The sequence below is a fragment of the Mytilus californianus genome, unplaced genomic scaffold (assembly GCF_021869535.1).
Source record: "Mytilus californianus isolate M0D057914Y unplaced genomic scaffold, xbMytCali1.0.p SCAF_3, whole genome shotgun sequence".
Taxonomy (NCBI): Eukaryota; Metazoa; Mollusca; class Bivalvia; order Mytilida; family Mytilidae; genus Mytilus; species Mytilus californianus.
In genome coordinates, this window is record NW_026262679.1 from 103,057,129 (window position 1) to 103,074,727 (window position 17,599).

At 30.7% G+C, this 17,599-nt stretch overlaps 1 protein-coding gene across 1 annotated transcript in view; it reads left to right on the forward strand.

Moving 5' to 3' along the window:
• Positions 1-3,398: 3,398 nt before the first annotated feature.
• LOC127735607 (Fanconi anemia group I protein-like) overlaps positions 3,399-17,599 on the forward strand; it is a 41,304-nt gene continuing 27,103 nt past the window's right edge. The window contains exons 1-10 of the mRNA XM_052245832.1: positions 3,399-3,610; positions 6,133-6,208; positions 7,535-7,665; positions 8,621-8,706; positions 9,757-9,882; positions 11,430-11,595; positions 11,977-12,065; positions 12,597-12,726; positions 14,563-14,655; positions 16,206-16,342. Of these exons, the coding sequence (XP_052101792.1) occupies positions 3,527-3,610; positions 6,133-6,208; positions 7,535-7,665; positions 8,621-8,706; positions 9,757-9,882; positions 11,430-11,595; positions 11,977-12,065; positions 12,597-12,726; positions 14,563-14,655; positions 16,206-16,342 (1,118 nt within the window). The 5' untranslated portion in view covers positions 3,399-3,526. The remainder of the gene's footprint in view (positions 3,611-6,132; positions 6,209-7,534; positions 7,666-8,620; positions 8,707-9,756; positions 9,883-11,429; positions 11,596-11,976; positions 12,066-12,596; positions 12,727-14,562; positions 14,656-16,205; positions 16,343-17,599) is intronic.

Below are 17,599 nucleotides of genomic sequence, written 5' to 3' on the forward strand. Positions count from 1 at the left end.
GCCATATTACTATTGACATCGTATACCCCTCCACGCATTTTTCTAGCATTCCACAGGGTCCGGTATTCGGATCCATTCCCAATGACAAATACCCTACATTTTTGTACGCCCGTCAAATTTTTGACGGGACGTATTATGTTATACAAATGTCCGGCGTCCGTCCATCTGTCTGTCCGTCTGTCTGTCCGGCGTAAACATGTCTCACCGTAACTTGAGAATGACTTATCCAAATTTCATGAAACTTAACATAGTTGTTTCTTATGATGGTCAAACGATCTGTATACTTTTTGGTGAAAATAAGATTAAAACTTTTTGAGTTACGGGACTTAGTAACTAAAACAGGTGTGTGTTTTTTTTCACATGTCGCGCCGTATCTCAAAAACAATTTATTATTATTGCTTAAAACTTTACACACTTCTTAGTTATATTAATCTTAAGATCTGTTTACTTTTTGGTGATGATTCAAAATTTTATTTTTGAGTTATTGAGTATTTTGTTAAAAAGGGGGAGGGGTTTTTCACATGTCGCGCCGTATCTCAAAAACAGTTTATGATTATTGCTTAAAACTTTACACACTTCTTAGTTATATTAACCTTAAGATCTGTATACTTTTTGGTTTTGATTCAAAATTTTATTTTTGAGTTATTGAGTATTTTGTAAAAAAAGGGGGAGGGGTTTTTCACATGTCGCGCCATATCTCAAAAATGATTTATGATTATTGCTTAAAATTTTACACACTTCTTAGTTATATTAATCTAAAGATCTGTATACTTTTTGGTTTTGATTCAAAATTTTATTTTTGAGATATTGATTTTTTTTTTAAAAGGGGTGTTTTCACATGTTGCGCCGTATCTCAAAAAAGATTTATGATTATTGCTTAAAATTTTACACACTTCTTAGTTATATTAATCTAAAGATCTGTATACTTTTTGGTTTTGATTCAAAATTTTATTTTATAGATATTGAGTTTTTTGTAAAAAAAAAAGGGGGTTTTCGCATGTCACGCCGTATGTCAGAAACTATTTATGCTTATTGCATAAAAATTCACACACAAGACGACGGGCTTATCATGCGCTCATGGCGCAGCTGTTTATTCCCAATTTTGGGACCAAAATTTCCAAACGATCTCAAAATTTGTTTTCATCTTTATTATTCATGACAGCGATCATGTTCATTTTGTTCAACCGCTAGCTTTATACCGAAAATCGCCAACAAGTGATGTGTAAATCCGAGTAAAATCGTATCTGACTGACAAAAACAACATTGAAAAACAATGGATGCCATAAACCGAAAATGAGGACAATTACAATACCGGATCAGATTCCGTGAGCAGATAAGGGTAGTTCTGGGTTTGCCGATCAAATACAATAAAAAAATAGTAATTTCAGGCAGGTGACAAAATACATCTATGATGATGAAATATAAACACTAGAATTGAAAACCAAAAGATATATGGAAAGAAAGAAAAAGCAGGAAATATTTCATACAGAAACTCAAAATTATTTTTAGTTCACAAATTTTCATGTCAAAATCCAATAAAATGTGACAGTAATTTTCTTTATCATTAATAAATGTTGATATTAAATGTAGATGTTTATACAGTGTAAACATATTACTACAATTCCAAGAGGTAATTTCCTCTCAATTTTGAAGGTCTAGTAAAAATCTGGAAGTTTCTTACTTTATTTTCACAGAGGAAATAGTGCAACTAGATATGATGCACTTAAACAGCTTTGAATTTGAACTGTTACTTTAATTTTATACTCTATTATGAATTGAACAATATAAAAAAGAGATACATATAGCCCTTTATATTATAGTAAAAACCAAACATTGTAGCACCTTGAGTTAGCACTTCTCTTCCAAATCTCACCACTTCTCCCTATCAATTTCAAAAATAGAAGTCACTTCTCCCTATGATTCTGAAGTAGTGTGAGCCCTGAGATAATGGTATAATTAGTAATTAATTACCAATCGTTGAGACAACACACCCACCCGCAGTGACACCCTCCCCAATACCACAAAAAAGATTATTTGAATTCCTAATATACAAGACAATTACATTTATTATTTAACATGTTATACAACAGTGACATTGACAATGAAACAAGCGCACCTAACACCAAAAGCACATTAATTTTATATCTTACTGAGTTATAAAATATTTCAAGTAAAAGTAGGACCTGGAATTTAGGTTGTGGACCTTTCAGTTTGGAGTGTCAAAGGTCCTTGACCTTCTAGTACCAAATGTTAATTTAAACCCTATTACGAAAATTCATTTCTGACTTGAAATTTTTTTTTGGATTATCTGGAATTTCTTTATAAGTGGTCTATTAGAAAATAGTTCACCTTTTCAATCATAAATTTGTGATAAACTGGCCCTCCATACATATTTACTGGGCATGGGCAGATTTACTGGACAAACACATTTCATGATAAAAACACGGATGACCCACTTGTTTTGTTGATTTTAAAATTTTATTTCATATAATTTTTGGAAAATGAGATAAACTACTCAAAATTGATTTGTCAGTGAATCGATTTATATTAAATTTGATACAATTTGTATATATTTGAGCAGAAATACATATGATCAAAGCCTTATGTGGACAGATTTACAGGACTGCATCGTACATGTACAAGTACACAGGGCTCACACTACTTCAGAATCATAGGGAGAAGTGAATTCTCTTTTTGAAACTGAGAGGGAGAAGTGGTGAGATTTGAAAGAGAAGTGCTTGTTGGCTCACGGCGCTACACTGTTTCGTTTTTATTATTATACAAAGGGCCATATGTATCTTATTTTTTTATATTGTTCAATTTGTACCTGGGAATACAATAAAAGTAACAGTTCAAATTCAAAGTTGTGTAATTTTATCATATCTACAGTAGTTGCACTATTATATTAGTCCTCTTGTTAGAAAAAAAGTTAAATATCTAGCAATAATATAAAAGATTTTTTTATATCAAAAATGAAAAGAAAGATGTTATATCAAGTAGAATTCAATTTAAAATGTACTCTGTTATCATGGTTATGAAATTCAGTGTTTCTCATTAAAAAAATATATAAATTTAACACAGTTAAGCTTGGACTTAGTATTCACTTTTGACGGTCGGTTCGAGCCCTGACACATATGATGAAAATGAATAAAAAAAAATGAAATTGCAAAAAAAAAAACACAACCTTTTAATGTTGAAATCCCTCTTAAATGAACCACAATTCTCATTGTATACTGGAAAAATAATCAAGAAATGATAAGAAAAATACTATTTAGATTTATTCGTCCTTTTTTACTCATAACAACACTCATTTGAGTATATAGCATGCAGGTGTCACTTTATTAAACCAATCAACTATTTGTATAAGTCAATGAGATTCTTTTTATTTTTGCAGATGTTTTATTGTTACACATTTCACCAAATGCTAGTGGTACAGCAATGATTTGTCCAGAGGTATAGACAAAATAGTTCAATCTAAAAAGATATCAGCAAGTTTACCAAAAACTTTTTTTTATTACTGTTCATCATGGACAAAAAGTTAGTGAACACAGCCAATGAAGGAGATGCTCAGAAAGTGGCAGAACTTTTACAGACTATTAGTGAAGATGAGGTATGAAATAAACTACACTAATAACTCCTTGATTCCAGAAATATCGTTGTCTGAAACTGATATTATGTCTCAGAATTTTAAAGTGCATTTATATGGTTTCTGAATTATTTATAACATGCAGTTTATGTACATGACTATGAAAATTATGAGAGGTTATAATGGATCTGATGTAAAAGGAAAACTGTAATAGATAGAAAGAAACATTAACTGTACTAAGCAAAAATTTGTCTATGTCAATAAGAGTAATTGCCCTTGAATGACAATTTTACAGATTTTTGTGTGTGGTTTTTTTTTTTGAAAATGAAGTGCATGTTCATAGAGAGAAACTATATATAAATGGCAAAAATTATCAGCAAAATAAGATCTACAAATAAGACTACATGGCATCAGTGGACTCCTGATGAGTAACTGTCCTTGAATGATGATTATCACCTATTTTTGTGGAAACTATAGTTGATAGAGAGGAGCTGTAAATAGCAAAATAAGATTATAGGAGTTATTGCCCCTGGAAGACATTTTACCCACTTTTTGTGTTTTTAGAAATCTGTAATAGTAGATAGACAATGATCATGATAGAGGGAACTAATACAGGCCCATTAGAGTTAATTTGTTTTAACATACCTTAATTGTTGAATTGTAGAGTTTAAGTAAAAATACTTTTGTTTAAAAACTGTTTCATAATTTGTGTTTTCAGAACTTGCCTAGAGATTTAGAATCTCCATGATATGATAATACAACTGAAATACAATAAAATAAGACTTATTTGATAATACTTTCATACATTTCAGTGATCGCCCCAGGCCGTTTTAGCGTCGCGGTGCCGCGACGCTATAATTATTTTGAGGATGCTATTTTTTGTAGTCTCTCTATACATTGCCGCAAAATCGATGTCCTAATTTTTGAACTTTCGTCTAATTACCGCTTGTGATCAAGAAATTAAATCACCTTTAATTGTAATCCATTCAAGTCAGGCAATAGAGGCAATTAAGAGTGATTAAATAGGTGTTAATTGCCCTTTGGGTGATAACTGTTTGGATACGAATACCTCAAGCTGACACTTATGACATCACTAGTAACACGTGGTCCAATCGCAAATTTTGACATTTAGAAAATGGAAACAGAAAATCATAAACAATTCGAAATCTAAGTTTGCACCATGGCATAACCGTCTCCCAAGAGAAGAAAAAAAAATTATGCAGGGTACCTCGATGTCGACAAAATGGCTGACCAAACCAAGTTGTAAAATTATGCAATGTTGATTAAACAGCAATTTTTCATTTATATGTAAAAAAAATTCAATAAGATATAAACAAGTTAATTCCTTTCGAAAAGAGGTGAAAGCACTGACTTTACAGATTGGTCCTATGTTATTTCAAACCAACAACTTTTAAAGAAGTATTTTCTTTCCCTTCCGGTCCTTGTTACCCAAGAGAGTACATTAGACATTCTGATTTTCGGCAAAATAAGTTTGATACTTCATTAGAACGTGATGAAAATTGCTTTTTGTTAATGTTTCATATATTTATTGCATTAAAAGCGTCATATTCATTCCAAATCGCTTGTCAAACATTGTTTATTTTTGTAAATTTTTCTTTGACCACCATTGAAATATTTGAACAAACTATAGATCGGATGCGAAATTCATCGGAAGCGGACCAGCTATGACCAAAATCCGCATTTTTAAAACAGTTAACAGAATAATAATGATCCCAAAAGGAAAAAATATGCATTCCACACACATTAACAGATTTTTTGTTATATCTCCTTGTTAAATGTATTTATTTTTATGTAAATGCATTATTTCAAGTTACTGATTAAAGTAGCTTAACTTTGTTAAAAATATATACAATGTATCTTTTTGATAAGAAACAACTGGGACTAATACATTGAGTTCCAGGAAACAATGAATTTCATAAACATGATAAACAGAATAGTTTTTTATTTGAAATTTTACTAATATATGATACTTTTTTTTTCCTTTTTGATAAAAAAAAGTTCTTTTTTGTACTATATATTTAGTTGGTATTTTCTGAAAAGAGGAAAAATATAATTCTGTAACTATAAATGAATATGGAAGACATAAACTGAAACAGCTGTTTAAACTCAGTTATGAAATGAACAATATAAACATTATAGAGCATCACCGCAACGCGACAAATGACATCGACAACATACAATTTATCTTTTTTACGCCAAATGTGATGCTATTCAAAATTTCTGGGAAGAACACTGCATGTATAAGTCTACAGTACTTTTGTCAGAAAATATAGAATTTACATATATTTAATACTACATACATGTATATTATCACACTCATATTATGTAAAAATTGTATGTTCAGCATGTACAGTTAGAAATAAAACAATAGTTTGCATCAAAAGATATTCTGTCACACTTAAGCTTGAAATGAAACAGGTTTATCTATGGTAATGTGAGATATACCTGATCAAAATCGTCATTTTATAAGACTACCAATATTTGATAGAGGAGGTGTTTACATGAATTTTATTGTTGTTTTCCAGCTTGTCCATCTTATACAAGGCAGAGCTTTGAGAGGAAAAGGTGATCCTGTTGATTTAGTTAGAGCTGTTTTATTAGGTATAATTCAGATTTTTTTATTAGAACTAGTTAACCGTAATCATTCTTCAATGCCATTGTTATGACTACATGTATATTTTAATATTTCGTCATAGGAGCTATCAACTTTCTCACTTTCTTGTGCCATACATTTATAGTTTTTGGAGAAAAAGCTGATTTTCTTCGTGAACAAAATAGAAAGTAGATAGTTGAATATGTTGGTAAGGCTTTATTTAGTCCCTGATAAAATATGGAAACCGGAATTGAATTTTAAGGATATATTTTAAAAGGCATTTTCACATTATGACATTATAGAAACTAGCAACCTATCATAAGCAGCTGTTATTTTCAGTTTTCAATGTAATCGTATGAAAAAGCCAATAACTCATTTTACCAAATAGGTATTCATATTGTTTTGAAGAATAAGTCTGCTGTGAAATATTTGTTTGGTTTTTAAATGAAATCTTTATTTGCTCAACATTAACATGCTTCAAATATGGACCTTTTGTGACTTTTCTCAGAAATTATAGTGTAGTCTTGTTTATGAATTAAGTTTATAGATTAACAAGTTTTCTGCACATTGATATTGTAAAATATTAGTTACGAGAGACAATGTGAACCTTTTTGGAAAGAGAAGGCAGGTAACGATCAAGAAAGCTTCATATTTGGTAGAGCAGCTAATAATTTTTTAATATCTATACGCAGAAAACTGTTAATCATACTTTTTTCTGGTCTTTTCGCCCAGTCTTAGAAAGTTTTAAGCTTGATGAAAGTAAGTTTGATAATGTCTCCTCAAACATTGTGACATAGCATATAACTTCTCTTCACACATTGTGACAGCATATAGCTTCTCCTCAAACATTCTGATATGGTGGATAAGTGCTGCTCACATCTCAAAACTGTGATACAAAATTTACGGAGCGACTGAACAGGGTGATATAGGCGAAGGGAATGACATTAATCATCTTTATAGATTATATGATATTGATCATCTATTTAAATTTTGAAAAAAATGTACGAAACTTACTCTCTGTGGAAAAGAAGTATGTTAAAAATTCTTTGTTAAAAAAAAATTGATAGCAATTTTTTAGTTTTAAATTTTTTTTTAGATAATGTCTCTTCAGACTTCATTACTCATTTATTCAGCACCTCAGGTCTTTTAAAGTTTATAATAAAATTTTGCAGCTTAAGGGAAAAAATGCAGATTAGAATTTGTTAAATACAATGTACCACAAATCAAGTATCCAGTGATTACAAATATAAGATTTTTAAAGAATCTATGAAAATTGTTACCTTATAAAAAAGCTGTGCCTAGAACATATATACAACTGTATTTTTGTATTAAAGGATCATCTGATGGAAGTAGTAAATCAAACAAAATCAGAATACAAGTGTACAAGTCATGTGTCCAGTTACTGGAGAAAAATGAAATGCAAAACAAACTAGCTTCAGATCTAGTTGGTTTATTGATGTTACAGGTATTATAACTCATCAAAGATACCAGGCTTATCATTTGGTACACCGGGTATAAAAATAAGAAGATGTGGTTTTATTGTCAATGAAACAACTCTCCACAAGAGACCAAATGACATAGAAATTAACAACTATAGGTCATCGTACGGCCTTCAACAATGAATTAAACCCATACCTCACAGGCCCAGAAATGACAAATGTAAAACAATTCAAACGTTCAGCCAAATTTATGTACAAAATAATGAATGAAAAACAAATATGATATACAGCAATAAACGACAACCACTGAATTCCAGGCTCTTGACTTAGGACAAGCACATACAGAATGTGGTGGGGTTAAAATAGTTTGAAGGCGCTAACCTTCCCTCTAACCTGGGACAGTGGTGTAACAGTACAACATAAGAAAAAACTATAAAAATCAGTTGAAAAGGGCTTATGCACTTTTTGTCTTCAAAAGACTCATCAGTAACTCTCAAATCAAAAACATTAAAAGGCCAAATAAAGTAAGAAGGTGACAAGCAACTCATTTAAGTCTAAATTCTTAGATGGGAGAAAGAATAGAAACATTGTTCCAGTTTAAGCAACAAAAATCTTTAGACTTAATGTGTTGATATGTCTCTTCAATCATGACAATACAATTTTTTCCACTTGCATAATTCTGACATTAGCTCTAAAAAGTTTCTTTTTAAAAGTTATTTTTAACTTGTCCAAAACAGAATAGATATAATCTTTCAAATGCTTGCGTTTACTTTTTAAAAAGTAGATACCAAGAGGAAGTTCAAAACTCATAAGTCAACCAAAATGGTACAACGCAAGTGCAAAAACCGAAAAGACAAAAGTCCACCAAACAGTACATAGAAAATGACCAATATATGATGTTAACTTCAATGTAATATATTTAAATTTCTGTATGTATAGGTGTTATATCTTGAATTGAACAGTTTCCCTTGTTTTCTTTAGGCTGATTCATTGACTGGTCCAGCTTTAGTAGAAATAGCCAATCAATTTTCAGATCTGGTGAAAAATGGACAAATACAGTCAGGCAGGTAAGTGTTCATAGAAATTGACTTCCAGATAAAATTGGATTGTTTCAGAATTTATATAAGTTTTATAAGTACAGTTATAGTATTAAAAAATTATCCAAAGTATATCTCACTGAGCAGTTTATTTGTATAGAGTTAATAAGGGCAGTTTAAGACAACAGGAAAATGGGGATCTGAAGGCATTTTACTCTTTGAACTAAATATTGACAATTCATATTTCTGGAAAAGCTGCATGCTGTATAAACTTAACCTTAAACCCTAATTGTAGTTCAGTACCAACTAAGAGTTAAACCTTGTGGATAGAAGAAAATATATTTTTAGCTCATCATTTGGTGCCAATGAAAGTTCAAAATGGCCATCAGTAAAGGTCAAAATTTACTTTTAAATCCTTATAAAAATGAGATTTTGATTTCATTTTCAAGAACAGATAAAGTAAAATGAAATAAAACCATCAATGAATGTTCGTAAATACTTATATAGGTGCTGACTAAATGTAGTTACTTTGGTAGTGATTGAAAAAAAAAAACAAGTATGCTCCAAAGTGTCAAAAAGGGGACAGATTGGTCTGAATTATGAAGATTGTCTTCTTAAAACCAACAAACTTTTAAAAACTATTGTATCAATGACACAAAACTTCATTCATGTTTTTATTGAAGGTCTATGATAAGTGTGTTACTTTGATGTTTATTTGAAATTCTAAATGACTCCAGAAGGAGATCAAAGTTTAAACTCATAAACCCTATGAAAATTAGATTTGGCTTCATTTTTAAGAGCAGATGAAATGGAATCAAACCATGAAGAATATTCTTCGGGAGATATTCACTGAGTGTTGTTACTTTGGTACTGTTGAAAAGTTCAATGTAGCTCCAAGAGACCAGAAAGAGGTTCTATTGATCCAAATTAAAATAAACTCAAAGAACTGTTGTCCAAATTTTAGATTTTTTTTATTAAATGACAATATACATTAGAACATCTTATAAAAAAGGCCTGAATTCAACTAAAAAATATTGGGAAAAGTCTTGTCATTTAATTTAATATGTTATACTGTTGTAGAGGTTTGGAGTTGTTGCCAAAAATCATGTCATCCATTGCTGCAGAAGAGACTGTAGTTTACGGTGATGGGAGTATGAAGGGAACTGAATATAAAAGTCACATACAGAACAGTCTTTGTGCATGCAAGTATGTATATATAAGGTCAAAAGGTTAGCAACAAAAAAATAGATTTACTGCAATGGAATTAATTTGTCAAACCGATACATGTGTCTTATTTAAGAAGTAAATGCTTCTTTTTGTAATTTTATTGGGGTGTAAAAGTGTTGACCGAAGGACATTTTGTATGAAGCGCAGTAGCGCTTCATTCTAAAAATGTGTGCACAATAAACACTTTTACACCCCAATAAAATTCTGAAAAGAAGCATTCATTTCTTATAATTACATTTTTATGCTAATAAGACCATAAAAAAAAGGTTTTATCAAGTTTTTCTTTTATTTACCTGTGCACTTTTTTATGGAAGCACGTGTCATCACGAATGTAACATTTGATTTTGATATGAAGGTTAATTTTTGAATGACGCACGATTGTTGTTAGCCAATCAAACTAACGGATTCTCGTGAAACATACATGTAATGTAATTATTTAAAAGACAAGGGGATGTAGTATGCTTATATTACCCATCATCATATGATATTATATTGGATTGGGAGGTATGATTCTCTCTAAAGAGATTCTATCTACTGTGTGAATATCTTTATGTTAATGATATGATGTAAAAGAGATAAATTTGAATAATTGGGATATTAAATTATACATTGGTTCAAAATGTATGGAAGGTTGATAAAGATAGAAAAAATTATATATATTACAACAAATTGTATTCACTTTCCATCATTGACTTTAAAAATTTTGAAAAGTGAAGCTTACAATCCTCAGCAATGTTTACACAATTTGCACAACACATAAGAACTGTTCTGTGGCTTAAGACTTAACAGAAAAAAGATATTGACCAATACCAAGACTACTCACATAACAAATGTAATTGACAGGAAAAATGTCCCTGTTTTAGAGAAAATGGTGTACTTAAAAAGATGGTTTAAACAGCAAACTTATTCTTCAACATAGGAAATATTGTACATCCTATGTGTCAGTGAATTTTTGTTTCAATAAATTAGTTCAAACATTGTTCACGTGCATTATTAGCTGTCAACTCATATGCAACTTAAGAGTTCAAAATAAGGACATTGTTCAATCAACATTTATTGTACATATAGTTACATTGAAGTTAATCAAAAGTTTTGCCTTGAAATTCACGAAAATGGCAGATATACAGGAATATCCTTAGTCAGAATTTCTAACTTTTGGTAGGGTGTTTTATATTAGTGTTAAAGTTATTTCCCTTTCCCCAATTCATTTTAGTTTCAGAATTACCTATATATTCTTTTATACATTTGTAAGAGGCAGTTCTTTATTGGTATGAATAAAGCAGGTACTGAAGATAAAGGAAGTTTTTCAAGTGCTTATGAGAAAGCCATATGTTTGTAACAGTTACCATTAAGAACTATGTCTGTTGATACCATCCTTGAAAAAAAAATAACCTGATAAAACCTGGAATTTTGTGTTGCATAAAGAGTGGGAAAACTGAATACATAAAAGAAATGTAACTTGTCAACAATGTGTTAAATTGTTTTATAGGTTTCAAGTTTATATTATTACATCATTTTTTTATCAGATGGAGTTCAAAGAGTGTAATTCATCTAGCAGCCATGTTTAAAGATGTACAGATGTCTTTAGATGAACTGAAATTTGTCATTGACAAAATTATACGTCTTTTCAAAGACACTGACTTACAAGATTTACCTGCCCTTATTTACCAGCTGCTGTTATTATCAACAAAGGTATTACTTTAAAATTACAAAGAGATAAACTTATAACCTGCAGTGCTTTTCCATTCCATAATAAGATACATGTACATGGAATATGTATTTGATAAATTAAGTTGTCTTTTTCCAACAAGAATCACCTCTTTTAGAATTTCATTTATTTTTTCAGTTCAACCTTGGTATATTCACCAGGAGTGTATAATTTTGATTTGAAAATGTTTTTTGTTTGGCTTTTTTTATTAGCCCAAACTATTATTAATTTCTAGGAATTATAGAAATGATACATGCATTTTAAACAAATGATTAAAATATCCCTTGTTGAAGTAATTCCTTGCTGACTCAAATATGACAAGAACATGGATCCATATCATTGTTATAGTTTCCTGTTTATTTTAGGGACACAAAAGACTTGTCATTGAAGGTATAATTAATTTCTATGTAGAAAAAGATAAACAGCAACATGGTAGAAGTGAAAATGAATTGAGGTTTGTTCTGACTTTTTATTGGCTTTAAGTTTCTTGACTATTAAAACAGCAATGGAGAAAAAGAAAAAAATTATAACACCAGAATGAGACAATAAATGGGCCAAAACAAAAGACTCATAGAAATGTGTACAAGATCAAAGACAAACCTAAATGATGGGCAATACATAATAACTGGTACATTGAAGTTAAGCGTGGTTCATAAAACATACAAACAAATCTAGTGGACAAATTAAAATATTGTTATACATAAAGCATTATGTTAAATGTTAATGTTTATCAGCATCCTTTTATACAAATTAACATTCTTTAAGTTTCTCAAATAATGAGAACTATTTAGATTATATTTATTTTATTTTTATACCAGAAACTGTTTTGTATACATCAGAGATATCAGGTACCAGAAAAATATAAATGATACCTCTTAATTGTGGACTTTTAATTGATATAAAAATTAATCACTACATATTGAAATCAAGGCAAAAATAAATGCAAAAGGTCCATAAAATAATCATTACTATTACATTGTTACAGTGAAGATTTGATGAGTGATGAAACAGATATAGAAGTATTGAGGCACACAGAAGGGACTGTTATTTTACACATTAGTTTTGCTGTTAAACAAGACCAAGAACTAGGAAGGGAATTCATTAAGTTGCTGAAGGTACTTTTTTTAAACAAGGAGTAGGAAGTACGGAAAACACAAAAGTTCCTCTGTCAATGGTTTAATCTAATTCATTACAATTAATAACAAAATAACAAATTAACAATGGTTGAAGAGAGTATTTACATAAAACAACTATTTCATGAAGTACAAGAAAATAACAAATATGTCAAAGCAACGGCACCTTTTTCCACATTCTTATTCTTGAAAGTTTGTTAAAGGGGTGCTGACAATAAAATCAAGACTGTTCGTATAGTTGACTTTAACAGTACTGTTTGATGTTTATGTTAAATCAGTCTGTTTGATGAATTCTAGACATTTGTTAGTTATTTGTGTTAATGGCCTATATAGTACACCTTTATTGTCGAGCCTTCGACTTTAGTCGAAAAAGCGAGACAAAGCTATCCTACTTTCCGGCGGCGGCGTCCACAAATATTCACTCTGTGGTTAAAGTTTTTGAAATTTTAATAACTTTCTTAAACTATCCTGGATTTCTACCAAGCTTGGACAGAAGCTTGTTTATGATCATAAGATAGTATCCAGAAGTAAATTTTGTAAAAATAAAATTCCATTTTTTCCATATTTTACTTATAAATGGACTTAGTTTTTCTGCCGGGAAATATTACATTCACTCTGTGGTTAAAGTTTTTAAAATTTTAATAACTTTCTTAAACTATCCTGGGTTTCTACCAAACTTGGACAGAAGCTTGTTTATGATCATAACATAGTATCCAGAAGTAAATTTTGTAAAAAAAAAAAATCCATTTTTTCCTTATTTTACTTTTAAATGGACTTAGATTTTCTGCCAGGAAACAACACATTCACTCTGTGATTAAAGTTTTTAAAATATTAATAACTTTCTTATACTATTTTGGATTTGTACCAAACTTGGACAGAAGCTTGTTTATGATCAAAAGCTAGTATCTAGAAGGAAATTTTGTAAAAAAAATAAATCCATTTTTTCCGTATTTTACTTTTAAATGGACTTAGATTTTCTGCCAGGAAACAACACATTCACTCTGTGGTTAAAGTTTTTAAAATTTTAATAACTTTCTTGTACTATTTTGGATTTGTACCAAACTTGGACAGAAGCTTGTTTATGATCAAATGCTAGTATCTAGAAGGAAATTTTTGTTTTCTTCCAGTTAACATTACATTCAGTCTGCAGTTAAAGTTTTTAAACATTTATTAGATTCATAAACTATCCTGGATTTTTACCAAACTTGAACAGAAGCTTCTTACAATCAAAAGATAGTATCAAGAGGAATATTTTTATTGATTTACTTCCTCATTTTTGTTGAGCCTGCGATTAACAGAAAAAGTAGGCGAGACACTGGGTTCTGTTGAACCCTTACGAATTTTTCATATTCATGTTGTTTCGCTTGTAACATTGACTGATAGAATTTTATTCATCAATATTCAGTGCTAATTGTTTATCCATTGATGGCAACAACTAAATTAGGCAGGAATCAAGGAACAGGTGATAATGGGCAGAACAGGGCACAGATCAAATTGCTGTCCACACCTGCAAAACTTCAAATGAAACAATACAGAAAAAGGTTTCAAAGTCCTGATCTGTGTCTTTTAAAAGTCTTTATTAAAGAAACAGAATCTTCAAAGATTATTTTAGATTTTACTCACATTGATTTCTGAGGTTTCATGTATAAAACCCACAGCTAATTTTGTAGGTAGTTTAGAGGATTTATACAAATTGAGCTTTTTTTTATGTTTATTTTTTAAAACTAAAGTCTATTATATGTGGTTTTAATTGAGTTTTTTCTTACAGAGCAATGTATATCAGAAGACATTAAAATCGAACTTATCATTTCATTTCAGAGCAACCAAATGAGATCAGCAGCTCAAGTTTTATCTCCATTCAATTTTGCAATGGCCTTGTGTCTTGCCCGTATCCACAGATTTGAGGATCAAGTAAGATATTATAGTTACAATATATAGATTGTAATTCTCATCTTTTTATAGTTAGTGTCAAGGATCTAGAAATGGTCATAATTTTCAAGTCCACGGCTCACGCGTCAGGGCGACTGGGGTGAAGAAGTTGCTTTCCCATCCTTCACTTCGCTTTTCTTGTCCACCAAAAGCGACATCTAGTTGCCTGGGTGTACACAACAGTCGATTTAGTCATCTGCAATTTTCCATTTTTTCCAGGTTGATTAAACAGCAATTTTACATTTATAAGTAAATAAATTCAAAGACATAAAAAATGTATTTCTTTTGAAACGTGGTGAAAGCATTGACTTTACAGATTAGTTGTATATTGTTTCAAAGAAACAACTTTTTAAGAAGTATTTCCTTGCACTTCCAGTACTTGTTACTCGAGAGCGTGCATCAAACATTCCAAATTACAAATATAGTTATTCAGTCACCTGCTTATATTGAATAGAATCTGCCAGTTGCCAGTTAATTAATTCTATAAAGGTAATAAAACAGACATTTAAAGAGAATCTGGTACTTCACCTGTTCTTCCTGCTTAACTTTGTTTTGTTCAAAGGTTTATCAGACAAGATAACTATTTCCAATCCAAGTTCTCCTGTGTTTTTTACATTAAACACTTTGTTAATCTCGATCATAAAGACAGTTTCTTTCATGGTGTGCCAATTTACAAGAATTGATTGATTGTTGCTTGCTAATTGTCCAATGGCAAATAGTTGATGCATTTTCAGAATTAAGAATTAATTCTTTCATGTCATGCTCTATGGCCATTTTAACAAAGACAGGCATTTTTATATTTGTGAACATGTTTATACTGAGCATTAGTGAGGTGTAAAATTTTGACAAATATATTGCCTACCCATGTTGAAACGAGCATAGAGTATGACATGAAAGAATTATTTGGATTCTGATACGAAAATTTAAAACTGTTTAAAAACACCCATTTTGATTTGATGATAGAAAAACATTCTAAAATTACCAAGTGTTTCATGATTTAAAGTGTACAAATACAGATAGACTTACTTTTAAAAGATTTATATGAGGAGCAGCTCCCGCTAAAATGTATGTTTTGATCTCCAGCGTCATTCAAAATACAAATGTGTCACATTCAATTTTGACGTCGAGCACATGTATCCCATGTTTTATAGGAATACTGCCTTGCAACAGGCCACCTAAGGACCTCCCCGAGAGTATGTGCAGAGAGCTTGGCATTCACCTTACATAAGGCTTCAAATGTTTTGTCCCAGTCAACAATTAGGGTGAATATTTAAAGAGAAAATGAAATACTCTTATTTTTATCAGAAAAGACGGTATTTTTTTCACCAGCATTAATGGCACAGTCCATTTTTACACAAAATTATATCTGCATTAAACAGCAATTGACTACTAAAACTGGAGTATGAAAGGCACATCTGTAAACCTCACAGGAAAAAAGGAAAAATCAAAGAAGTTGGAAAAATTTTATTTCAGCATTCAAGCTGAAACCAAATATACTTATTTCACAGTTCAAATTCAAGATATACTTCCAGATTTATGACCTCATAAAGACGATGATATTAAAGAGTTTTAAGGATGGGGAGAAACAATCTTCATCTCAGTGGGTCAGAGAAATAGTTCAGGACACTTGCATTGTAGAAGAATTTGCTTTGGAAACAATAAAGAATAGGTAATTATCATTTGTTTAATGTTTATGTTACTCAACTTGATCATTGCATTTTGGATCTACAGTTCTTATGTTTAGGATAAGTAACAATATAAAACTGCTACAAACCTGACTGATGCAGCACCTGACTCCATTACTAATCTTTCTAATTTAAGCATTTGTAATATTTATGCAGATTGTAATATGCATTAATTTACAGATTCATAAGACATTTGCCATGTTTGCATATATTTTTTATTTACATGAAGAGAATCTGATCGCTGGAAATCATTGCATGGATGTCTTTGGATCTTTTATTGTAGTAAATATGGATGGGATCATGTGATACAAGGCTTGGTTCATCTAGGATTTCTAATGTCCTGGCATTATCAATTGTAGTAAATATGGATGGGATCATGTTATACAAGTCTTGGTACATCTAGGATCTCTAATGTCTTGGTATCATTTAGTGTAGTAAATATGGATTGGATCATGTGATACCAGGCTTGGTTCATCTAGGATTTCTAATGTCTCTGGATCTTTTATTATAGTAAATATTGGTGGGATCATGTGATACAAGGCTTGGTACATCTAGGATTTCTAATGTCTTGGTATCATTTATTGTAGTAAATATGGATGGAATCATGTGATACAAGGCTTGGTTCATCTAGGATTTTTATACGACCGTATATTGGTATCACGTTGTCGTCCGAAAACATTTGGTTTCCAGACAATAACTTTAGTATAATTAAATAGAAATCTATGAAATTTAAACACAAAGTTTATAACCACAAAAGGAAGGTTGGGATTGATTTTGGGGGTTATGGTCCTAACAGTTTAGGAATTAGGGGCCAAAAAGGGGCCCAAATAAGCATTTTTCTAGTTTCCAGACAATAACTTGTGGAACAGTGTATGGATACCTCTGAAATTATGCCACAAGTTTCCATACCACAAAGGGATGGTAAGGATTTGCTTTGGGGGGTTATTGCTCAAACCGTTTAGGAATAAGGGGCAAAAAAAGGGGAAAAACAAGGGTGTCCTGGTTTAGTTCAAAACATAATTTAAAGCAGTGTAAGGGAGGTAATTCAAACACATCATTTGAATTACCTCCCTTATACTGCTTTTAAATTATGTATAAAGAAAGGGTTAATGGACAATTACTTGAGACAATTTAAAAGCAGTGTAAGGGAGGTAATCCAAACTCGACATTTTGATTACCTCCCTTACACTGCTTTTAAATTATGTTTAAAGAAATGCATATTTATAAAGGAAGACCAGTAA